The sequence below is a fragment of the Botrytis deweyae genome (genome assembly GCF_014898535.1).
Source record: "Botrytis deweyae strain B1 chromosome Unknown BDEW_061, whole genome shotgun sequence".
NCBI classification, from domain to species: Eukaryota; Fungi; Ascomycota; class Leotiomycetes; order Helotiales; family Sclerotiniaceae; genus Botrytis; species Botrytis deweyae.
Window position 1 is genome coordinate 86,712 of NW_024066268.1, and position 26,230 is coordinate 112,941.

The following is a 26,230-nucleotide window of genomic DNA, read 5'->3' on the forward strand; positions in this document are numbered from 1 at the left end:
TTCAGAAAAATGATTGAATTTGTATGAACTGTATATATAATTATATCTCCAATAAGGGGAATAGTATATACTACCAAGTTCCTGGCTAATCGTTTGGTTAAGCTTACTACCTACTTTATCTTATCAATAAATATAAATATAAATATTTACCCTCCAAAAAAACTCGCAAAATGTTTCTTTAATATTAAGCAACTATTACTAAATATAGTAATATAGTAAAGATAAATTATAATTTTACTAGTTTTTAACAAAATTAATTCTTTTTTAATAACTTAATTTATAGAAAGAATTAAGGAATTATATTTCGAAAAAAATACTTTTTATTACCCTTACTCGAAAGGATATAGAGCATTATATAATCAAAGTTATTATATAGAAAAACAAATTGAAATAATAATATCAATTTATTATAATACAAATAAAAACAAAGCTTTTAATAACTTATAAACAATTGTAAATAACTAAGCATAAGCTTAATCTTATTATTATATATACTACAATTAAAAATCGTCTTATCTTTTAACTTGTAATTATTCTGTATATACTTATTATTACTATTAATTAGAAATTTAACTAATATTTCGATTTAAACTATTCAATCTTTACTTCTATACCTTATCCAATCATAACCGTTAATACCCACAAAAGCTTTTTCTTTAGCTTACTTTAAAACTATTAAAATAAAATAAAAACTTTTTTTATTTTATTATTTTAATAATTCAATCTTTATTCGATTGCTTTTCTATTATTTATAAAATTATAATTTCTTTATTATTTTGATATATAAAAGAAATTCTTTTGATCTTTCTTATTTATATATTGATTATTATCTATAAAATCATAATTATCCTTTCCACTTTTATAAAAGCAAATTTATTTGAATAAGTATATAGAAAATCCTAATAAAGAGGGATTTTACAAATAGAAATCGCAAAAGAAATATAGAACAATTTTAAGATTGGAGGTGGGGTACCAAATAAAATCATTATTAGTATTTAGTTATAATATTCTATATTTAAATTATTAATATATTTTCTTAATAACTAAAACATACTTCACTTTTCATTTAATATTACTGGTAATATTTATTAGGAGTGGTGGTTTAATAGTTTATTCAGGAAATGAATTATTTATTATTTTATCGAATTTGCTAAATAGAAATATAAGATAAACTTTTATAATAAATAATAAATTTAATCAAAAGAAATCTCCAATTTAATTAATAATTTTAAATCTATTTTGAATTAAATAATCTAGTTTTTTCGAAGATCATTATATCAGAAAATCCCTTATACTAAATTATATATAGTCTTTTATATCAAAATCGATTAAATAATAATACAAATTAATTAATTAGAATATCTTTTCTTATATATACAAAATATTCTCTTTTACTCGATCGAGTATTAATTTATTATATTTAATATACTTTTTAGTATTAGTTATATTCAAATCATCAATAAATATAATAAAATTAAATTTCCAATCCTAGGAATTGCAGAATAAGTGGTTATATAGAGTTTTATATAGAAATTGGTTATCTAATGATTTATAAGAAAGTATAAGCTAAATATAATCTATTATTAATAGGAATTTAGATCAATTATCTTAATAATAATTTATAAAAGAATATAAGTATTATTGGAGATATTGATTATAAATCTCAATCTAATTATCAATTTATAGATAATGAGTGGTAAATAACTTGACTTACATTTCTAAGATATTATTGAATTCTTATTAGAAGATTAATATAAATTGAAAACTGTAATCAAAAATTATAGACTCTAGGACATTATAATATCTATATATATAATATAAATACAAATAGATCTAATCTCTTAAATCAATTGATTTATAATAAAATATCGAAATAGTCTATTTGGTTAGTTGGTTGATAATGATAAATATATTATTATAATTATATTTATTTTTATTGAAACTGTAGTAATTTATAATAATATGTTGTTATACTCTTATAGAAATAGGAAGTGGGTGAAGTAGATTGGGGATGTAATCTTTAGGAATAGAACTGTACTTGTATTTGTAATAGTTCCGTATGTATTGGTTGATGATAAGAATTATATTCTTTTAATAATATTGCTTGATTAAAAAAAAATAGATTTTCTTTATATTAGAATGTATAATAAAAATTAAGTTATAAATTTTATAAATTAAATAAATTTGTAAGTTATTAATATTCGGAATATATAGATAATTATTGTAAAATAATAGTTTTTTTTATAAAAGTAAAATACTTATATAATTTGATTATATAATTATATAAAGCTTTTAAGCTCAAATAGAATTTATTTGTTTTAATAATATAATTGATTATATCAAAAAGTGGGAATATTATATTTATATTGAGGTTTATAATAATATCTAATTCTTATTAAAGAGATTTATATATAATTTTAGTATCTACCTAATTATTTTTTATAAGCTATTATAATTGATTTTTTTTCTTAATACTATTTTACTGATTTAGTTTATTAGTATAATAGGTAAGTATATTTGCGAATAGATTATTCTTTTTAGTATAATATATAATAATAAAGTTATAATTAATAAATAATTTTACCCAGCACGCTTATTAAGTATTTAGCTATTTAATAAATATAAAATATTTAAAAGCTTTATAATTGGTATATACCTTAATCTGATATAAGGATTTGGTAAATTCGGTTTTTTAATAACCTAGGGATTTAATAATTATAAGTATTTTTTTATTGTGAATTTTGTAATTTAGTTTAGTGGTAATTATTGTTTTTGAAAAATAGATAATTAATAACCATTTATTGCTATACTTTTAAGAAAATATACTAGCGATTATATTGTTAAATATATTGATTTTTAATATATAGAATAATATATAATTATAATATTATAAAAAAAAAGTAGAAATAAATTTATTTTTGAATATATTGAATATATTTTAATAGATTTTGTTAAAATAGAATTTAATATTTGTTTTTGTAAATTTATAAAGAGATTTTATTATTATATTATAATTTTTAATAAATTGGTAATAAAAGTTATAAAAACCTAAAAACAATTAAATACCTTTTATAGTAATAAAATAAGTCTAAGTAGTAATTATTTCGATTTTCTTTAGATTGATTTATATTTTATTAATAAAAATAATAAAATCTAAGTATTTAATATATTTGATATTAAATTCATACTTTTTGAGATTTATTTATAATTTAGTGAATTCAAATTATTCGAGAATATATTTAATATATTCTTTATATTCGTTTTTGTTTTCAGAATATATTAATATATTATTGAAATAGTATCACGCTAAAAGTGATATCACCGATAGCATTAAGCTAATTGGGTTTATATAGATATATTTCTTCCGTAACACACCCCCGAGATTGCTGACTAGCTGGGTATAGGCAGTAATCTCTGTACTAGCCTCAATTAAGTCATATATGCGCAAATCTCTTTCTATCTCTATGTGATGCCAAATCTAGGTTCTCTTGATTAGATACAACTAGTATTAGGTTCTCTTGAATACATCTAATAGGCTGAGCGGAGATAGTAGGGTAACAGAGCAGGGTCCTCACAATAGCTCTAATAGGCCAAGATCAGATGACTAATATAGGTCTGTTGAAATACTCTCTTATAAGTGGGCCCACAAACCCTACAAGAGAATACGGTCAAGTAAAGAATTATACCACTGCGCTATAAACGCATACCGGGCTCATAACTATCACGCTAAAAGTGATATCACCAATAGCATTAAGCTAATTGGGTTTATATAGACATATTTCTTCCGTAACAAATAGATAATATAAAAGTTATCTAAATAATCGAATAGAATATTATTTATATATTATTAATAAATTGTAGAGTTATTTATTAGTTCAAAAGATAAAACTTTGTATTTATAGGAACCATATCGAATATAGAAGGTAATATATTCTTTGAAAGTAGGATTTATATATATACAATAAAATACTTATCGAATATCTAATTTGATATATACTTTTATATTAACAAGTTATACGAGTATCTTATTAATAAAAAACAAAAAGTATCTATTTTTATATATTAAAGAATTTAATAATTTAAAATCTATACAAAATCTTAAGTTTCTATTTAGTTTTCTTATAAAGAAAATCGATATTGTAAATAGTATTTAATTAAATTTTATAAATCTCTTAGCAAAATTTTCAATAATATATTTCTTAATAATTTTAAGTTATTGAAATAATACTTTATATGATAAATTATATTTAAAAGCTTTTTTATTTTCTCCTTTAAAAATAATCTTATAATTATATGATTGGGAGGGAGGTAGAATGTTGAATTTATATTTAGAGAATACTCAATAATATTGCTGATAAACCTCAGGAATTGGGGGTTTCATTTTAATATCTATAATGATATAATTAAGAATAGTAATAATTTTTAGTTTGAAATTGTTTAAAGAAACAATTATAATTATAATTCGATAATGATTGTTCTAATTAGATTTACAATTTGAAATAATATTATCGATCTTTTTATAGATAACTATAAAGATCTTATAATTCTTACTTCTTTTGTAGATAAACTAGAATTGAGTTGATTTGAGTATATATATATTGTATATATTGGAAATATATAGTAAAAGAGATTCATAAACGGATTGAATATAGACTTGATCAAAAACAGATTTCTTTCCCAGATTGATTGAAACCTACTATCCATTGTCAATATAGTGATACATCTCTTCCAATCAGATGTTCTAATTGTTAGTATCTTTCTGCTTTAAGCGATTGATTTTAGATTGTTATAAGCTATTCCTAGTTAGAAATATATTTTTTGATAAAAAAATAGTAAAAGAATATTCGAAAGACTATTTAAAATATTATTTAAAATAATCGATTTTAATTTGAATCTCTATCTGTTAGAGTAGATAATAGCAATGAATCAACTAGGTGTAATGTAGCACAAAGACTTTTCATTAATCCTTCTAAACTATGAAAATTCTATAATTTATAATTATATACAGGTTAGTATTGGCCCGAAGTAGCCCTGCAAAGGCTACTTATATATCCTCACCAGCTCTTACATGGATTAACTATAACAAAGCTCTCTATATTGCATATTACATCCCGAGACGTATATATTTATTTTCCAAACTCGGCTTGTGTAACACAAAAAAATAGAACGTCGAGTGATTATGTTCGTGTTGTATACTAAAAGGAAGTAAGAATACTATAAAGCTATAAACAATCAATAAACAATATTTCAATATATTCATTATTCTCATTAACAAATTATCAAGAGCTTTATAAATTCCCTCCAATTTCCTGAATTCGTTTTCTTTTTTAGTAGATTATTCTTTATTACCTTTTTACTAGTTCTTATTTTATTATAGCTGTTCCTCAATTTATCAATCCCTAAGCGATTATGGTTCGGTTTATAGTAAGTCCTGTTAATTTGATTATTTTTATATATTTTTATTGCTCCAAGTGTATTATATTCTTTATTTTCGAAGATTTCTGTTATTATAATAAGAGTCTTCATATTAAGTATAATTATTATTGTATCTGGAAAAAGGTTTGCTAGTCAATACCTTTTCGATATATTCTCAATATCAATTTGTTATATCAAATCCAAGCTTTTTGATAAGCTATTTCTGTTGGTAATCAAAAGGAAGAGAACACCGAAACTGTGATAATATATTGAAATAAATATTATATCAAAAATGTAAAAACCTTTTTGTAAAAAGAGAATAAACAAAGTGGTACTAAAAAGCCAAAGTTATTCGAGATATTATCTCTGCTTGCTATAAAGAAATTGAATTGAATAAGCAATCTTATGGAGCATCTTGTAGATTTTTATTGAGCTATTATTGGTTATTCTTTGTTTTTTTATAATAATATTTAGCTGACTTTTTTGGATTCTAGAATAATTTGCTTATATTAAATATTGTTGTTTTAGGCTCTGTTATAAGACTGGTAGTTGTAATAGATTCAGATAATAAAAGCAATTTTATGGCTTTGGTTATTCATCCTTATACTATCAATACCCCCGCCCCGCTTCCTACTCTTCCAGGAGGTAAGGCTTCGGGTATTGTGAATATACTAGTTGATTTGGAAAACTGTATTCCCTTTTATATTAATATTTAATCATTGTTTTGTTTCTATTTCTGTATTTGTTTCTTTATACCTAAAAAGGATTGTTTTAGATATCTTAATGAGTCTTTTTCTGATTTTAGTAATAACAAAAAGAATGACCCTTTTTTTTATTAGGTTATTAATGCCCTTTAATATTCTGATATTCCTTATATTTCTAAAGGTAATATTAGTATTATTACTTCTCAGGTAAAGAAGTGTGCTGTTAGAGATTCGATAGCTTTTGTTTGTCGATTTGTTATCAGAAGTTCAGCTATTCAAGCTATCCTTCCTCCTTGTAAAACTTTTTGTATAGTTTTGAAACAAAAGGTAATATCGATTACTACTGGTTCCCTTTTTGATTCTTAATATCGGGATATTAGTGTTCTGCTAAAAGCTAAGGCTTTTTGTATAAGTTGTTCTATCTATACTGGAAAGTCTGATATTATTACAAGTTCTCCTAAAAGTATTCAATCTTACAAATATTTACAAGTTGCTGATAATCTGTTAACAAAGATTCGAAAATCTAATAAGGTTTTTGTAAAAATAAAGGAGAAAGAAAGTGTAGATAAGGATAAAGTGGATATATCTTTAGTAGATAAGGGTAAACAAAATAATAGCGATATAGGTAATGCTATCTTTAAGGTTTTCCTTTTTATATTAAATCTTTTTGATATGTAGAATAAAAGAATTAATTTTTGTTATAAAACCCTCTCAATATACTAATATAATAATGTTTTTATAATAATATCCTTATATTAATTAAAGATATATTCTTATTAAAGATGAGGTTTTATAAAAGAAATGATAATAATTTTATTAGCCGAGTATCAATAAAGATTCAGATAATATTAACCCTGATATTTATAAATTAAAGTCTAAAGTATTCCAGAAATATTAGAATAAATTGGTATATTTAGTAATAGTATATAGTATACTAATAAATAAAGAATTATATTCTTATTTTTATCAGGGTAGAAAAAAGTGAAAAGAGAAATATTATAAACAACTTTATATTACTAGTAATTTGCTTATAAATACACAGCAAAATCCTATTGTCTTGTAGCTTTTTTTCTTTTTTTTTTTAAACTGTATATTAATAATTCTTTTTTTTTATTATATTCTTCCAGTACTTCTTTCATATTATCAAAATCACAAAAGACTTCCTACATATCTTCCACTAGTTAGTAGTCTTTTTATTGGATTAGATATTAAATACTTTTACCTCTTTTTCTATATACTATAATCTTCTTCACTTTGTATTCCAAATAATCATCTATCTCCTCTAATAATAATAGGTCAACAGTACCCTGTTGTTTATATTATAATTCCAATAGGAAAATATAAAAAACATTATAAATCTTATAAATAGATAATAACTTGAATTTATATACTTAATCACTAGTTTTTATACCTATTATTTGAAAAGAATCTATAAATCTATCCAAAAACTTCTTTTTAAATCGAAATTGTTTAATATTTCGGATACTTAGTATCACTTTGTCTCCGATATTATATCGCTAAATTATTATACTATCTGTATTCTTTGATTTTCGATTTATAACTACTTATCATAATTCTCTCAATTTTTCCCTTTCTTCATTGAGAAAAGCAATTCGCTTATATACTACTAATACTCTCCCTATAATATCAACATCCTCACTGATATAATAAAATATTAATAAGAATCCGTATATCGCTTGAAATGGGCTTATATTTATTGTATTATACCATATAGTATTATAAATAAATTCTACAAGTGATAATAATGAAGATTAATCGTTTTATTAATAATTAGAATAATAACTAATATAGTAAATCAGATTCTAATTCTATCGCTCCATTTACCCATTAATCTGAAAATGAAACACAATAAACAACTTGCATCATATTTACAAATAAAAAAGAAAACTACTCCAAAACTTGCTTGCAAACTATAATCCCCTATCTAACATAATACCTTCTAATACCCCAAAATCCTTAAATACACTCTACATCAATATTTAAACAAGTTCTAATAAAATAATTGTTTTATTAACAAATATATATCAAGTAAGCTTTATAAATCTATTAACAATTACTAAAATCACATCATATATATATTTATCTAATTTCAATAAGAATAGATTTATAATAAAATCTATAATTATTTTTTTCTAAGATTTATAAAAAATAGAAAGAATCTATAACTCGCTATAAAGCTTATACCTTTTAACAACAATATACTAATATATTATATATATTTTAATATATGTTTTTACATCCTTCCTCATTAAAAACCAGAAGTATTTAGATCTCAAGATTTCTAAAGTTTTAGAGACACCCCAATATCCACCTATAAAATCATTATAATAGGCTTCCAAAATCTCTATTTTCAAAACAAAATCTGGCGATATATAGACATTTCCATTATATCTAAAAAGCCTATCAACACCTACCTGCCAAGGTAAAGCAATTCTAGCAGAATATAATCTTTAATTCAAATACTTTTTATTCTTTATAAAATCATTATCCACTTAGAGATATAATAAAGTATTTCTCATCATCTCTAATATTAACTCGAATACTATTTTGTCTCCTATTAAAATACAAGCTATCCAATATAATATCAACTGTTTACAACCAGTTTCAATCAATAAATACTTGAATTCACGAAATGATAGGTTATACCCTTCCCTTTATAAGAGGCCTATAATATTATATAAAAACTCTATTTTCTTGATAAGGAAACTTTAAAATAGATTTATAATTATTAATCTATTCTTTAATTTATTTTGAAGAATCAAAAGCATATTATTTATACTATTTATATTGATAGTGTAATTAAAATAATGCAATAACTTATTTACAAAATTCAATCTTCCAGCTTTATATACTATCTCGAAATTATATATAATCAAAACCTTCACCTACCTTGTTTGTTGATTATTCAGATTTTTTTTTGTTATAAAATGCTAAAGATTGTTGTAATCCGATTTAACCATAATAATATATCGATTTCCTATTATATAATAATATTATTATATAAAAGTAGTATATATTGCTAGTAATTCTTAATTATAAATGAAATATTGTTATTCTACTAAACTCAGTTTTCTCGAATAGAATATAATAGGGTGCTACTATTGGATTAATACCTTTTTAGTTTCTTTCAAAAAAAGCTATAATAATATATAATTTAAAGTAAAGATCGATATATCGATTTTGATTATTATATAAAATAAGAAATCGAAATACCAAAAAATAGATACCGATATAAAGACTTTTTTTAATACTTCAAATACCTTTTATATTTTATCAATTCATTTGAATTTAACTACTATTTCTCCTTTCTTCATTCTCTTTAATAATATAATTATATTATAAACTATTATTGAATAGATTCTAATAAACTATTAGTAAAAGTTTATAAAATCAAAAAACATTTGTATATCTTTAAAACTATTAGATATTAGCTATTTCATTATAATCTGAATACAGCCTGGTTTTATAATAATATCTGCAGATAAAACAATATATCTCAGAAATTCCACTTTATTAATATAAAAAATGTATTTCTTTAGCTTTATGTAAAGCTTATATTCAATAAGTTACATAAAGATTTTTCGGATATTTGTTATATATATAGCTTTATCTCTTAAATAGATTAGAATATTATTAAAATATATTATATAGATACTATTCATTAAATTAGATAAGGCTTGATTAATATATATCTGAAATATTGTAAAGATATTAATAAAACCGAAAGGCATTACCCTATACTTGTATTAATCATATCATATACAAAATACAGTTTTTTATTCATTTCCTACTTTTATACAGATTCAATAATAAATATCCCATAAATCTAGCTTAATAAATATAATATTTTATTGAAATCAATCTAGAAATTTATTAATAAAAAATAGAGGGATTCGATTCTTTTTAATAATCTGATTAAATTCTTGATAATCAATATATAATCGATAATCTCCCCCCTTTTTTGGAATAAATATGATAAGTATTTCTATTAAACTGATAAACCTTCTTATCCATTCTTTTCTTTAATATTTATCTAAATACTCTTATAATATTATTAACTTTTTCTTTAATAAAAAATAAATCGGATTTTAAGAAGAGATCGAATCGGATTTGAGATTAATATAATATTTTATTAAATAATATTCAGATAAAAAGCTATTTTTGTTTTTTAAAAAAACCTTTTTGTATTTCTAGAATTCTTCTGATATTTTATATAAGGTTAATATGAATATTAAATAGTCTCCTTTTATTTTTGATTGTAAGATTATTTTATTTAAAAAGATTGTAAAGACTATTTTGTTTTCCTTTATTTTCTAATAAAATTCTTTTATAAAAATAATCTCGAGATTACTCAAGATAAAGCGATATCAAAGTAATATCGATTTCCAATCGATATCAGGATTGATTGTTTGTAATTATAAAAGATCTAGAATAATATTTATTTATAGTAAATCCAATATTACTGATATAAAACTATAAATATAAATTCTCTTTTTCCTTTTTTCATTTTTTATTTTGATAAGAAATTCATAATTCCTATACAATACAATTGTAATACTATTTACTAACACAAAAAGAATACTTTTTTTGGTAAGGATTTAATCTCATTTAATATACTTACTTTATTATATAATATTAGCTTGTATTCCCAAATCGATAAAACATCAAAATACTATCAGCTTACTATTATTATTAAAGATCACTGTGATTATAAAGATTATCCACTTTTCTTTATATAAACCCAGTATCAATAAGATATTCATTATAATTACTAGGTCTAAGCGTTTCCTATATAAATAGCCTTAGGGAGATTATTTTGACACTCATTTTCTTTATACTTTCCCTTACAATATTTATACACAAAGTTGTTCTAATAATTCAAAGTAATATATTCTTTCTATTAGTATTTATAATATATAGTAATCCGTATATACTTTATATATAATATATTAATAGAATATCTTGATATCTTGAAGAATTTCTTTTGAAAAGATTGATTTGATTTTTGGATCTTTATTTTAATAATTAGAATTAAATTGTTTTCTAAATAAAAACATTTAAATGGATTTCGATATTGAAAAAGTAATTAGTTATATTTGCAGAATCGATATAAATCCCTTATATTTCTTCCTCAGAATAATTTCTTTATATTTTCTAATCTATAAGCTTATTTTATAAACTTATTACATAACTCAAATTGTTATAAGGATTCCGATATTTTTCTAATTATATTAAATAATAGATTTGCTAAAAATCTCTCAACCCAAACACTCTCCGTCTTCTACTTGATATCCTTTTCAAAGCCTTTTAGATAGGTTACAAATATATTTATAGTTTCTTCTTCTTTTTGTTTTATATATACAATCTTTTGAATTACTTATCATTATTTAATTCCTTTGTCTATAATAACATTATATATACTCTCTGAAGTTTTTTCAATTTATCTCTTTATAATTTGACTCGTTTATATACCAATACCAAATCGCTAAAAACTGTTATTCAAAATATTAAATAATATATTCTATTTTCTTAATATTAATAAGAAAATAATATCTATTATTGCTTCAAAATATGATTTCTATTTAAAAGAAAAAGTTTTTAACTTTCTCAATATTCTTTTCTTTATATTATTTCAATCTCTACAATTTCGATAATTTTCCTCAATCAAAATTGATACCCTAATAGATTGTATTCAATATAATTGCAAATCAATTATACTCAACCAGAATAATTATATATAAAATACAATCTATAGCTATCCTATAAACTTCTCTTATAGCTATTATTTCTTCTTTTATTTCTTTAAATTGTTAGACCAACAATACATCCTCGTTATCATTAGGGGGATACAATTGGATCGAATAGGCATTGCTGCTAATACTCTGCAGAAATTGATTGATAATTTTATTGGATTAATTTTGAATTGCATTACAGATATCCCGTTTTCCCCTTAGGATAAGTATTCTTCTTGTTGAAATCATAATAATACCAATAATTACTCGACTAAGAAATAATTGATAGATTATTCTATATAGAAAAATAAAAAGAATTGTTAGAATAAATAATAACAATAAATCAACTAAATATAATATAGCACAAAGACTTTTCATTAATCCTTCTAAATTATAAAAATTCTACAATTTATAATTATATACAGATTGGCATCGGCCCGAAATAGCCCCACAGGGGCTACTCACGTGCCCTCGCCAGCCCTTACACGGATTGACCGTGACACTATCAATTATTTATAATTTAGAATTATATTATATAAATCCAAATTGGTAATAAGAAATAATAAATAGAACTATTATCAAATATTAATTATAAAATTAAGAAAAATTAAATAAATAATAATTTTGTTTTTTATATTATTATAACTTTTAACTTTAATTAGTAATTTAAATAATTTAAAATAAAATTTAAATATAGAAAATAATAATAAAAGAAATATTCTATTAATAAAAGTATAACCATTCACTCCAGAATCTATAAACATTTAAATATAATATAAATATTTATTTCTTAAAAATATATATAATAGATTTATAAAGTTATTTCCCATTAGTTTTATTAAATCGAGAAATCTTATATCCCAAACTATACTTAAAAAAGAATTTCTATCTAAACATTTTAATTTAAATACTGATTTTTAATAATATAAACAAATTTGATAACTTCTATTTACATATCTGAATTAATATTCTTTTCAACATTCTTTTCTACATTATAGAATTCTTTATTTTCTTTAATCTCTTAGATTTCAGTTATAATACTTATATTACCTATATATAAAGTAAAATTACAATTTATTTTTGGTACAGGAATAGGCATATTATAATTAAAGTTGTTTTCTGAAAATAGAATACTATTAAACTTAAAGGTTCCTATATAATTAATAAAAATACAAAAAGGATATAAAATCTGAATAAATAGATTTAGATTATCTAATAAACAGAAAGTAATTCTAAGAGAAATCAATAAAAAAATCTTGCTAGATAACTTTTTAAAAAGAATTTCTTTAATTATTTTATTATAATTATATTCCTAAAATGTAATTTTGAATTTATCAATTTTAATAAGCTTATTGACTAGATTTTTTATAATATAATATTGTTAAATATAGAAATTAATAATTTATTAAAAAAAATTGAAAATCTTTTTTTTTAGATTGTAAAAAAGAGTTATCGGATTAATAATTTCTATTTATATAGTTAATAGCCTAAACTTGTAATATTATATTAGAAAATTTCTGTATTATATATTATTAGATATAATCTAATATTTGTACTTAATATAGGTATAATCAGCTTTAACTAGGTTTTTGTAAATAGCTACAAGCTAGTTGATCAATTATTGACCTATCAAATGGGGGATTTGTATATACAACAAAAATATATATTCTTATACTTTTCTTTTAATTTATTCTATTATATAGAATTATTATTATAATTCTGAAGTAAGCAAGTTTTTATAAAGTTTAAATTATTTTATAATTAATAGTTGTTAGAGATTTATTTTTGGTTTTATATTATTTTTGAATTTAAATAAGAAATTAATAGATTTTGGAATATATGAATATTCTATTATAATAGTGGGGAAGCGAGAAAGAGATATTTGTTGAATTTATAGATTGATTAATAAAGTAATCAGAATTAAGGAAAATTTATTATTAATATTCAAAAAAGATTACCACAAAGATTAATTTTGTAAATAGGATTTTTTCTTATTCTTCTTTTTTCTAATAATAAAAAATACTCTTTTAATAAAGATAATTAGAATATTAGAAATTCGGATTCTATAATCCTTTGAGAAATTTATATAATATTATTATTAAAATTGAAAAGGTTGAAATAGATAAATAGTATTAAAATTATATTATAGTAATTCTTCTTTAAACTTTGTTATTTTATTTTATAAAATTTTATAATCTGTAAAAATCAGTACTCATTCTTTTTAAAATAAACAAATATATATTGATATACTATCCTTAAAAGTTAATTCCTCAATTGAAGAATTGTTTCCCAGCTATTTACTTTTTCTATATTTACTAATATTTATATTAAAACTAAAGGGACTATATTTATTACTTTATTGAAATTGATTATTATTAGTTGAAAAAGCTTGGTTAATTATAAAAAAAGAGTAATAAAGTTCTTTTGAAATAAATAGATTGGATATAATAATGGTACTTATAACTTAATATATTTAGAGAAAATATTTTTATTAAATTTTAATTAGAATAGATCTTCTTTTTATAAATAATATTGATATATAATTTATTTAAGAAGGTATTATGGTTATAAAATATTATTTGAATGGCTATTAGATGATTATATAATTATATAAGAATTGTAGATAATATAATGTTTTGTCTTAAAAAAACTATAAAAATAGAATACAATTTATTCTTAAAATCTACAATTATAGAATTGGAAGTAAAGTACTTATCAAATATATCTATATATCAATTATATATATATATAATTATATATATGTATATATATACATATGAGCGATTGTAACTGCGATTAAGTGCCGATCCGTAACAATTATGAAAGAATTATAAAAGGATTATAAAAGAATTATAAAAGGATTATAAAAGGATTATAAAAGAATTATAAAAGGATTATAAAAGGATTATAAAAGAATCATAAAAGAATTATTAAAAAAGTATTACTATATAGCCTCGAAATATAGTAAAGTATAGTATAGGTATATCGAGTAATCTAGTATATATACGAGATTGAGAATACGAATATATCTTTGTGACTTCTAAAATATTTTCTGTTTTTTTATTATTATTAAATATATTAATTTGATTAGGGTAATCTCGTAGAGAAAATTAATTTCTCTTTTTTATTTCTCTTTTTTATTTCTCTTTTTTATTTCTCTTTTTTATTTCTCTTTTTTATTTCTCTTTTTTATTTCTCTTTTTTATTTCTCTTTTTTATTTCTCTTTTTTATTTCTCTTTTTTATTTCTCTTTTTTATTTCTCTTTTTTATTTCTCTTTTTTATTTCTCTTTTTTATTTCTCTTTTAATTAATAGATTGATTTTATAGATTGATTTTGTAGATTGATTTATAGATTGATTTATAGATTGATTTATAGATAGATTTATAGATTGATTTATAGATTAATTCGATATCCTTTCCTTTATACCCCTTTAATTATCTTTTATCTCCTGTCTCTCACCTTTCATTTCCCATTTATCTTCTTTTTTCACTTTTGATATTTCCTATCCGTCTTAACAGAAATCTACCCCATCTCATCCCCCCCTCCTCATATCATTCATCCTAATACACTCAATCCTATCAATCAATCCTATCACTAGAGCTAGATTCGTATTCATATTCCCCAACCCAGCTCTCTCTCTATCTTTATAATCAATCAAGAATATAAAAAAAAAGATTTATTCAAAAGAATAACCAAATTAGAAAAAAATCTAAAAAAGATTAATACAGTACTAGGGCACAGCTGTTTGCCGAACACCGAAATCATACTAAAACTCATATAAATTATCTATATCTTTTTCAATAATAGTATAGATTTTATTTAATAAATTTTATATAATTCTATTTGTTTTTAATTGAAATTTGATAAAAATTAGATAGTTTTTTTTAAGATTTTTATTTATTATAAAATCTATATAGAAAGTTAGTATGATTTAAAAATATTAAAATTTACTAGTAAAATAAGCGAAAATTAAGAACTTTTCTTTTGATTTAAATTCAATCTTATAAATAATAATATTCTTATATTTTAAAATCAAAAGAATTATAAATTCTGAATATTTTATTATATAATAAAACTATATTTAAAATTCTAATCAATTTTAATGATTTTGAATATTTTATTTTTATTTATATAAATAGAGCAAAATGATTATTTTTGGTGTGATTTTTGAAACTGATGAATAGCTGTACACGGTTATTATAAAAGCGAAAAGATAGATTAGTATAAAAAAAGTATAGTATAAGGTCGTTTTTTCTTAAATATAGAATAAGAAAGTAAATATAATATAGATATTTATTAAATATCATATATTAAATTGCTTATATAATTAATTTCGTTGTTAATTAGAGTCAGCTTCTCTAAATAGACTGAATATTAGTCTATTTCCTCTTATATTTCAATATCTATATACTAGCTCATAATCTTTAATAATTTCTATATATATATATATTCTCTCGTAATATTCGAATTTTCAAGATGAAGTGAGAATATTAGATATGGTTTTCTTTTTTCGTAGTTCTATTTTTATAGTAATTAATCTATTTGAATATTTAGATACTTTCATTTTTTATTTTCTTTTTTGTTTGTGATTTTTGAATAGAGAGAGAGAGAGAGGAGAAGAGAGAGAGGATTATTCTTTTTATCTTATCTTATTTTGTTTTATTTCTTAAGGAGTAGAAAACTTATCTCGTTACTTGAACAATTCATTTTTCAATTTCTTTATTTCATTTCATTTTATCTCTTTATATATTATATATAGTAATAACTATTCTATATTTTTCTTATAACTTTTAAATAAATAGAGATAAGACTATTCTTTTTATTTTATTTTATTTCTTAAGAAATAAAAGATTTTTTTATCTATATGAAATTTAAATGATTAGAACTTATAGAGTATTAGTAGATAATATATCATCTTGTATATATATAGCTAGTAGAATATTCATATTATATATAGAAATAACTATTCTACATTTCCAGGAGACAAAATTCTTCCACGCGTTCCGACTTTCTAAACTAATAAGTAGTAGTAGATTTTAAAATATATCAATGCATCACATCATCTATATTCGAGTCGTATGAATCAAAATCCCTTTTTGACTTACTTTGAATTTCCGTAAAGAACAGAGTTAAAACCCAAGACTATAAACTTATAGACATAAATAGAGTCTAACAGGTCGTCTCTTTTGAACTCTAAATTATCCGCTATATAATACATAACCACAAAATTCGCGGCATGCGAAAGCGTCGACCGCTGCGGTTTTGTATATACAGGTTTATTTCTCAGATCGAAATCGGAATGTCTTTTAATCGGGAGAGAGGCATGTATGGTGTATATATACTCCCTGGGAGATCGGGAGATGAAACATCTTCCATACAGTATTGAAGCGATTGTGCGTCTCGTCATCTGCTATTTCTTTGGTCGCTAGTTGTTCTCCTACTGGATCTTCTGGAAGCTGGATTTGTGTCTCGGCTGTTTTGGTTTCTGGATGTGTATGTAGGTATGGAAAGTGACTTCAAAGTCCTCAAAAACTTGGACTGAGATATAGATACTCCCTACGATAGTAGAGAGCTTTATAGGAACTCGTGGTCTATTTGTAGGAAATGGAATATTACTAGAAAAACTTTACTAATGAGGATCCCGACTGTACAGCTTGAGCAGCAAATTTGTTAACATTCTGAGTATAAAGGTAAATCAAGGATGGAATATCTGGTTTATCTAATAACTTGAGGTTCGAGTGAGCCATCAATCTACTTTCCTATTATCCCCCCTTAGAGTATTCAACAGTTTGAACTATAGTTCAATAATATAAGGTTTTGAATATCTAAAAGCAATTAGAAACTTGAAAATCGTTCAGTAATCTAATCAAATATAATATCCCAAATAATTTGAATATTCTGATTGATTTAGAGATTTGAAAATCTTTTTCGTTGGACTACAGTCCGGATTATTGAACACTCTATTCCCCTCTTCGTTGTCAATGGAATCAAGACGGAAGGGAAATATTCGCCACTACTAGGTTATAACAAAAGATATCTCCATACCAAGAAAAAAAAATGTATTGATTTGAATCATCTTCAAAGATAGATCAAATTCCCATTCCCATCATACCCTCCCCATCCCTCATGCTCCCCCAAAAAGCAAAAAGATTGCAATCCTCTAATCCCAGCTTCAAACTAGGTATGGAAGAGAAGAATGTTCTATACATGAGAACCTTCTAATAGGAATCGAACCAATATCTCCGGAATCAAAATCCGACGTGCTAACCATTACACCATAGAAGGATTGCGTGTTTGACGTAATGGAATGGTTTATTTGCATCTATATTGTTGTAGTGGGCGACGCATTGAAGAGATTTTCTGCGGAGTGGGGCGGGGTGGAGGGCGAAAGGACCTTCTTTGAGGGGCGCAAATGAATGGCTTGTACCCGCGACTAAGAACAAAACAGGGATGATGGTCATTGCAGGAGTTGAATCGGAACCCTCAGTCGTAATCGAATATTCGACGTTGGCACTACCATGAAGAAAATGTTGTACATAATTTTTGCGCCCGCCACAATTGTAACGAAAAATGATCGATAAACCAAACTATGGTTTTGTAAGGTATGTCCGAAATACTCTTTAAGAAACGCATCATCATTTTTCAAACGAATCCTCTTCATAAAATTTTCGTCGAAAACTTCCAAAGTCTTCAAGAATATATACTACTCAGGTAGTCTGGGTAGGGATATTCAATGTACAGACTGACAGGCTCGATGGAACTTGAGTCTCAAAGTCTCAAAGAAACACCATATATATATATTCATATATTGAATCCAGGATTCCAAAGCATTTTAAAACTTTTGGTTGAATACAGAAATTGAAAGCTTCCAATTGTCGGAGTTCACTGGAGACTATTGAAAGCTTTTGATTGTCGGATTGTGTGTTAAAATATTGAGAGCTTTCAATCATCGGGTTGCATGTCAAACTATTGATATGTACCTTCTGATTGCCGGACTCTATCCTGAACTATTGGAAGCTTTTGATTGCTGAATTGTATTTCAAACTATTGAAATCCCTGTTGAGTATGGCCCTCCAGCACCACAATTATCTTCCTCGAAGCTATCTCGGTAGTCTATCAAGCGTCGAAAATCCGTACATCTCAAGCGCAGCAGGAAATGCTTGGATAGGGATACGTATAGAGGAAGTTGGAACCATCATATCCGGTAAATGATACTAGAAGAGCGATGGGAGAACCCATGAAGTGCGTGCGAGTGCGAGAGGCTCAAAGTACATGCTGTAAGAGAATAATGCTGTACTTGTCATAGCGATCAAACAGAAAGAGCAATATTTCCCTTGAAAGCCATACATTGATGTAGGAAGTTTGGTTCCGCTGGCACAGTTTCTGAAAGTGTGTCAACTTGCCCTGCGACTAACAGCGTGTAGTTGAGAGTTTCTGAATGGTATTTGACATTGATTGAAGGGGTTTTAATTATTGTGTAAAGCCTTCAACCCTTCGAGAATCGAGTTTTCATTTTGGTTGAAAGTAATATGGTAATGAATTGATATGGAATTTGGGGAATGTCAAGAGACGGAGTAAGGTTGCCGGTGTGATGGATATATCGTAGGGACAGATGTAGAGACAAACCGAGGAAATGACACAATCCCGCCTTATCACCGAAATGTGGGGTAAGCTTATAGCTATCAAACCCCCACCCCTCCACCTCCATTCATACTATTAATCATCCATCTCCCCTCTCTTTTGCCTTATCTCTGACTCTTTTCTAACTGTCCTTTTCTCAATTGATCTATAGATATATCTTCTGCAATTCTTCTACGTATGCCAACTCTCCCAAGACCATACTTAGTCCTACCAACTCTTAAATCCTTCTTCAAACATCCATCTCGTTATCAATCTCCTCTTCCACAACTTTACAAACGAACCATGTCCTCCGCAATGTCCAAACGTCTCGAGGGTAAAACCATTGTTATAACTGGTGCCTCATCTGGAATTGGCAGAAGTACCGCTTTAGAATTTGCGAGAACTTCTCCTAAAGATTTGAGATTGATCTTGACAGCTAGACGAATTGATGTTTTGGAAGAAGTAAAGAAGGATATCGAGAAGGAATGTGGTGAGGGGGTTAAAGTTTTAGCTGTGAAATTGGATGTTAGTAAACCTGAGGAGGTAAAAGGATTTGTTGGTGGATTACCGGAAGAATGGAGGGAGATCGATGTTTTGGTCAATAATGCGTAAGTGTTTCTTAACTTTGAGGGAAGGGAAACTAACTCTTTAATTCAGTGGTCTAGTCAAAGGTGTAGCACAAGCTCCATCTATCGCCGAAGAAGATATCAACATCATGTTCGCAACAAACGTAACTGGTCTTATCAACATGACTCAAGCTGTCCTCCCAATTTTCAAAGCGAGACCAGATGGTGGAAAGGGCGATATTATAAACATTGGCAGTATTGCAGGAAGAGAACCATACCAAGGAGGAAGTATCTATTGTGCCACTAAAGCAGCCATTAGAAGTTTTGGAGATTCGCTGAGAAGAGAATTGATCGCTACAAGAATAAGAGTCATTGAAATCGATCCTGGACAAGTCGAGACCGAATTCAGCGTCGTTCGATTTTATGGCGATAAAAAGAAGGCAGATGCTGTCTATGCTGGATGTGAACCATTGACTCCGGATGACATCGCTGAAGTTATTGTTTTTGCAGCCGGAAGAAGAGAGAATGTCGTTCTTGCCGATACTTTAATTTTCCCCAATCATCAGGTATGTTTTAATTCTTTTGGTGCGAATACAGGAACTAATAGAGGTATTGGCAGGCTGCTGCCACAGTAATGCATAAGAAGTCATAAACTGATCATCCATAGGCTGGTGCTGGAGGTGCAATGTATAAGAAGAGCTAAGGCATTCTGTTTGTGCATAGAAAATGTATACCCTACGATAGAAGCGAGAATGAGTTTTACAATGCATAAAATAGATATCATATTCTTTTATTCCAAAATTCAAAAGCCTGTACTCCTGTTCTGGAAACCAAATGAAGCTTGTGTCATCAAAGGTTTCTCCGTCGCCTTTTAATTTTAGTTCATTACTTTCATTGTCTGGTCAAGTAAAGAGTTCTTATCTATCTATTCACTGCTCTATAAAGATTATACATTGTCTACAAGTATTATATTCAGTCTATAAATGTGGAATCAGAGTATTCTTAATCTTAGTCTTGATCTTGGATGGCTTCACATTAGGAACGTCTCGCTCAACTGTGGTATTTTCTTAAGTATTAAGTTTGGATTTTCATCATAACTACAAACATAATCATTGGAGATAAATACCCTCTTATAAAACCAGAAAATACTCATACATTCATTCAATCCAACCATGTACCCACTTCTCAACCCAGTCTCCCTCAATACCTTTCAACCTACGCAAGTTCCCACTTGCCTGTACTGTTTTCTTATTCTCCAAGATACTCGTACCTCTTCCCTTTGCTAATCCTTCATAAAAGGACAATAGCTTGATAGCCGGGTTCTTTTCCAACATTTCTTCAAAATCAATCTTTGAATGTAAATCCTCGGCGTCTTTTCGAACACGCTCAATCCATTTCGCAAAAGGTACAGGAGTAATTTTGTTTTCTTGCCCTACTGTAGCGGTATTAATAATGTTAGGTAATAATGACTTCCACGGAACGAGAACAGGATTGACGGGATGATAAACTTTGGCACCGTGGTTGTGATCGTTTCTCTGGAACAATACAAGTTCCACAAGTATAGCAGCGATGAGATCAATAGGCACCCAGTCAACTTCGCTACGGTCGGTTGAATCAAGTGATTCGGGTATAATACCAAGATGTATAGAGCTAAGCACGAGACTTGGAAACCACTCATGTTTGTTCCAGATTCCGGTAGTGGAGACCGGACCTGCGATTTGTCCTACGCGAGCTATGCTAATGGATACATGGGGAAATCTATCTGCGGCATAGGCAAGGAGGTTTTCGGCGATGAATTTTGATTCCGAGTAGCCCATTGGAAGAGATGCTGATGTATCTGTGATTACGCTTTCGGGGACATCTCCTGAAAAATTACCGACGGAGCTAAGGGATGAGAGAAACATTAGAGAAGGTGTTTGAGATGCGGTAGCTGCAAATTCAAGCAAATTGATGACGGTTTTGATGTTGGGATGGAAAGACGATAGTGGAATGTTGAAATTTACAGGCCATGCATTGTGGATTATATGTGTTGCGGAGGCTTTGACCTTTTCGAATATTTCGGGCTCGAGACCTAATCGTTCATCTGAGAGATTGGCTTGGAGAAATGTGACGCGATTTGAAGGAAATTCGGTAGGAAGGCCGTGAGCTTTACTTCGTTTGATTTGTGGTTGTTCCCCGGCAGTCCTATTGAGACAAAAACGTGCGAAACGGCGCTTGATGAGAGAAGAGTTTGTAATATGTATGATCCTAGTGTACCGGTGGAGCCTGTGAGGACAACAATCCTTTCTTCTGATGAAGTGCCATCTGCTTCTTTTACCCCGTTCAAGTGCGTCTGGTTATCTGGGGGAGCGATCTCATCTAAGATAGCCTTATATTCAACCAAGCTATCATGAATACCTTGCTCTCTAGACTTACTATCCGAAGACTTCTCCGCTTCGTGGAGCGAAGAAAGCTGGATTATCGCCTCGGCAAGAGATTTAACCGAAGGATTGGTATACAGTGTAGTAATTTCCAATTCCGGGATCGCAAAAGTGTTTTTCAATATTCTGGTCAATCGAAGGGTTTGTAAAGAATCCAACATTCCTCGAATGAATAAGTCGTCTTCATCCTGAAATGTGATGCTTCCTATAAGCTGGGAAATATTATCGTGGATGAATCGACTTATGGAGATACTGTCATTCGTATCTATTTTAAGCTTTTCAATTTCGGGTGCTGAAAGGTTTAGTGAAGTTGAGCTCGACATTTTATCCGCGTCGGCATAAAGATTGTCGATTTCTTTCGAGTACAAATCAAGTGTTGGTTGTCTCTGAACCATCCCCTTCCCTGATCTTCCCATAGGTTTATCCGGACTAGTGAAGAAGACATGAGATTTAGCAACTTTGGCATGGCGAGGACATTCCTGATTTGCTTGCTGAATAGTCGGCCATATACGTTCGATTGCCTTTGCTCGTTCCACAGTAGAAAGTGCTTGGGGAGATATCAATTCAATCAACAACGCGGTTTGGAATCGGTGCGCACCAATGACAAGCGCAGCTCGTACTTCAGGATGATGTGATATTTGTTGTTCCATACTGACAGGATTCGTTTTTTCGCCAGTTAGAAGGACGATAATATCATCGCTTCGTCCGGAATATAACCACAGATCTGGAATTGAAGGATGTGGAGCATATAGATCGTGGGTTTCCCATTGATTCAGTGATGGAAACACGGAGAAAATAGGTTGTACTTTCTCAGAATCCGTATTGCGAATGAGAACCGCTTCATAACGGTTTTCGGAATGTGATCTTAGTTCAATCCCAGCGTTGGGATGGAAATGGAAATATTTCCAATCTTCAGATGGCCATTTATCGCTTGGGAAGACGGCCGGGTACGCACCGCTTTCTGTAGATCCTATAATCATGGATAGTTTGAGTCGCTTGGAGATCTTGTCTCCTGTGGCTTGTGAGACGTCGCCACCGCCGTAGAGAAGTACGTCGATATTTTTGACGAGGAAGTCTAGCATTTCGGGGTTTTTACCAACTTCTTCGACGAATGGTGGAGCGAGAAGAACGCTATCTGCTTTCACGTGCTTGAGTGCTTCGAGTACGATTTGTGTCGAGAGGGGCACGCCGGATAGGGGGTAGATGAGAGGTGTCTGGTTGAATACTGCATTTAAGAGTGTCATGAATATTCCGCCTGCCTGTAATTGATAAATCAGCTCTCAAAATTGTTATCAACGCAAAAGAGCTGTTCATTTTATAGTCTATAGTCTGCAGTCTGTACTCTTCCTCTTGATGAGGGCAAGCCCCCAAGCCCCCATGGCTCGCTGCCGCTCGAATACCCCCCAGCACATGTTTACCTTTGGTATCTATCTGTCTCCTTGTATCGATCCCTTTCATTGCTAAGCAAACAATCAACGAAACAAGCAACTCACATGAAAAGGCGGTAATGTATTCAAAAGTCTCGTCCTGCAAAAACAACAATCAGATCACTCTCAACCACACAATAGAAGATACTTACGAAGTCCACAACGCAGTTTGATTCGTATAACCATCCGGAGGAGCAATCGCAAGCCAATCACTCCAACTAGCTACCCACTCATGGTTCCACACTATAGGCTTCGGAAACCCCGTGGTTCCAGAAGTATGTAGAACGACCAATGGTTCTTTTCGTGCTTGTTCGAATGTTTTGTTAAAGGGATAGTGAGGGTAAATGTTATCGAGCAATTCGTCCACATCTGGACACTCGATTGCTCGGGCGCCGGTGGCTTCGATGATTGAGTGTGTCATGGGGAGAACGGGGTTAACTGTGATGAGGACTTTACACTCCAGAATCTTGAAGAGATTCGCATGGGCTAGTATACTGTTTCGCGGGGAACTGAAGAACATCTATCCTCACTACTGTTAGAGAAGTCCCATGACCAAAGCTGTAAGTTGTATATAACATGCCTTATACCCCGCTTTCACAGCAGCCAACATCAGCGCATTGTACCGGAAATCGTTCGGACCAATATAAGCTAAAGTAGGAAAGTTTTCCGCAGGACCAAGAGTATCGTGCAGCCAATGAGCGAGACCATTGATTGCATTTGCAAAGTTAGCATAGCTGATCTTGCGGTATCCACACTCGTAGCTGGTGGCGGATCGTGGGACTTCGGCGTAGATGGTACCGGGTCGAACTTTTGCTAAACCGTCGACAATGTTATTGAGGAGTTGCTTGCGACGGATAGGTTTTAAGCTGGTTTCTTCGAATAGAATGGATGCCATGTTCTTAGGTTTGTGGAGCCGAGGAACAAAATAAGATAGGAAAAGACTTGTGAATAGGAGTCGGTGATATTTAAGATGGGGGATCAGAGGACATGTAAGTGACAGTGTTTGAAGACTGATCAGTAGAAAGAGATGAAAGTTCCTCTCTGAAGAAACATGTAAGAATCAAGGAACAAGTATACACTAATAATACAGCAAAGTCATGTATACCCAGGAGAGCCTGACGCGAGATGTTTGTGCCGTCAAACCATGACCCATCTTGCTACATATGTATGTTATAAATTCGATGCTATAATGCTTGATTATACGGATATGATCTTCTATTTACAAGGAGATATGTATATGTGTGTGTATGCACTTGAATTTCGGGGCGAGCCAGCTCGTTAGTGTTTCGGAGCGCCTAATACTTTCTATTATTTTATATTATTTTATATTATTATTCTTATTATTCTTATTATTCTTATTATTCTTATTATTCTTATTATTCTTATTATTCTTATTATTCTTATTATTCTTATTATTCTTATTATTCTTATTATTCTTATTATTTAATAAAAATCATAGAAATAATAGAGATTCTCTTTTATTATTTTTTCTAGATTCTAATTTATATTATTAAAATAATTAGATAATTTAGATTAATTAAATAATAATAATGATAATAATAAGAATAATAAGAATAATAAGAATAATAATAATAATAATAATAATAATAATAATAATAATAATAATAATAATAAGTTCTTAGTAAGTCTTTAATATTAAAGAATTAAAGATAAAGTTTATTCTTTGTTTTTTAAATTCTTTGTTTTTTAAACTCTTTATTTTCTAATTCTTTATATAATTAATTTCATAATAAAAAATATTATATAACTACTATATAATTATATACAATCTGAATTTCTAAGTATGAAAAATATAATTAATATACGCTATATAAAAATTCCATAAAATCTAACGTATAAGTTTCTTTTGCTATACTCCGAAATACACTTTTAACAATATTAACTTTTCAAATCTTACTGCGATAAAGAATCTGATATCCTCCAACAATAATCATTTTATGAGGATATACAGAGGTGGTTCTTCTTCTAGTCCAACAGTTGTACTCCGTGAATACGGGTGGTTAGTATATCTAGCAGACCTAAGATATCACTTCTGTAGTGATGAGGCACAAGATGGTTTATTAATGTCAGTAACCCTATCCGCATAATGGGGCTATGCGGCACCAACAGTCGGATGTATAAGACCACGTCATGTGCGAGGAAAGAACTGTTGGCCGCGAAAATCAAGACTCTGTGCTACGTATAGTAATACTCGATAGGTAATGCGAAATAAGTCGCATACCAACATCCGAAGACATAATCTTGACTTTTCAACATCGCAATGTGGGATTTACTAGATTTATTATTAATTACCCCTCAATTA

General features: G+C 27.5%; 2 protein-coding genes across 2 annotated transcripts; one reads left to right on the plus strand and one right to left on the minus strand.

Moving 5' to 3' along the window:
- The first annotated feature begins 19,614 nt into the window (after positions 1 to 19,614).
- On the plus strand, positions 19,615 to 20,913 carry EAE98_012227 (uncharacterized protein). Its single transcript, XM_038959852.1, has 3 exons — positions 19,615 to 20,102; positions 20,152 to 20,626; positions 20,680 to 20,913. The coding sequence occupies exons 1-3, from the start codon at positions 19,693 to 19,695 to the stop codon at positions 20,710 to 20,712; spliced, it is 918 nt and encodes a 305-aa protein (XP_038803792.1). The 5' UTR covers positions 19,615 to 19,692; the 3' UTR covers positions 20,713 to 20,913.
- A 304-nt stretch (positions 20,914 to 21,217) lies between these two features.
- Positions 21,218 to 24,802, minus strand: EAE98_012228 (uncharacterized protein; the record flags this gene model as incomplete). Its single annotated transcript, XM_038959853.1, has 5 exons — positions 21,218 to 22,206; positions 22,317 to 23,739; positions 23,974 to 24,007; positions 24,060 to 24,427; positions 24,488 to 24,802. 5 exons carry the CDS (start codon positions 24,800 to 24,802, stop codon positions 21,218 to 21,220), a joined length of 3,129 nt encoding a protein of 1,042 aa, XP_038803793.1.
- Positions 24,803 to 26,230: the final 1,428 nt, after the last annotated feature.

What these genes read in the sequence shown, in the direction of transcription:
- EAE98_012227 (XM_038959852.1), top strand. Translation starts at nt 19,693, where the DNA reads ATGCCAACTCTCCCAAGACCATACTTAGTCCTACCAACTCTTAAATCC. An exon ending in GATGTTTTGGTCAATAATGC is followed by an intron (nt 20,103 to 20,151) that starts GTAAGTGTTTCT and finishes TCTTTAATTCAG; the next exon opens with TGGTCTAGTCAAAGGTGTAG. An exon ending in TAATTTTCCCCAATCATCAG is followed by an intron (nt 20,627 to 20,679) that starts GTATGTTTTAAT and finishes AGGTATTGGCAG; the next exon opens with GCTGCTGCCACAGTAATGCA.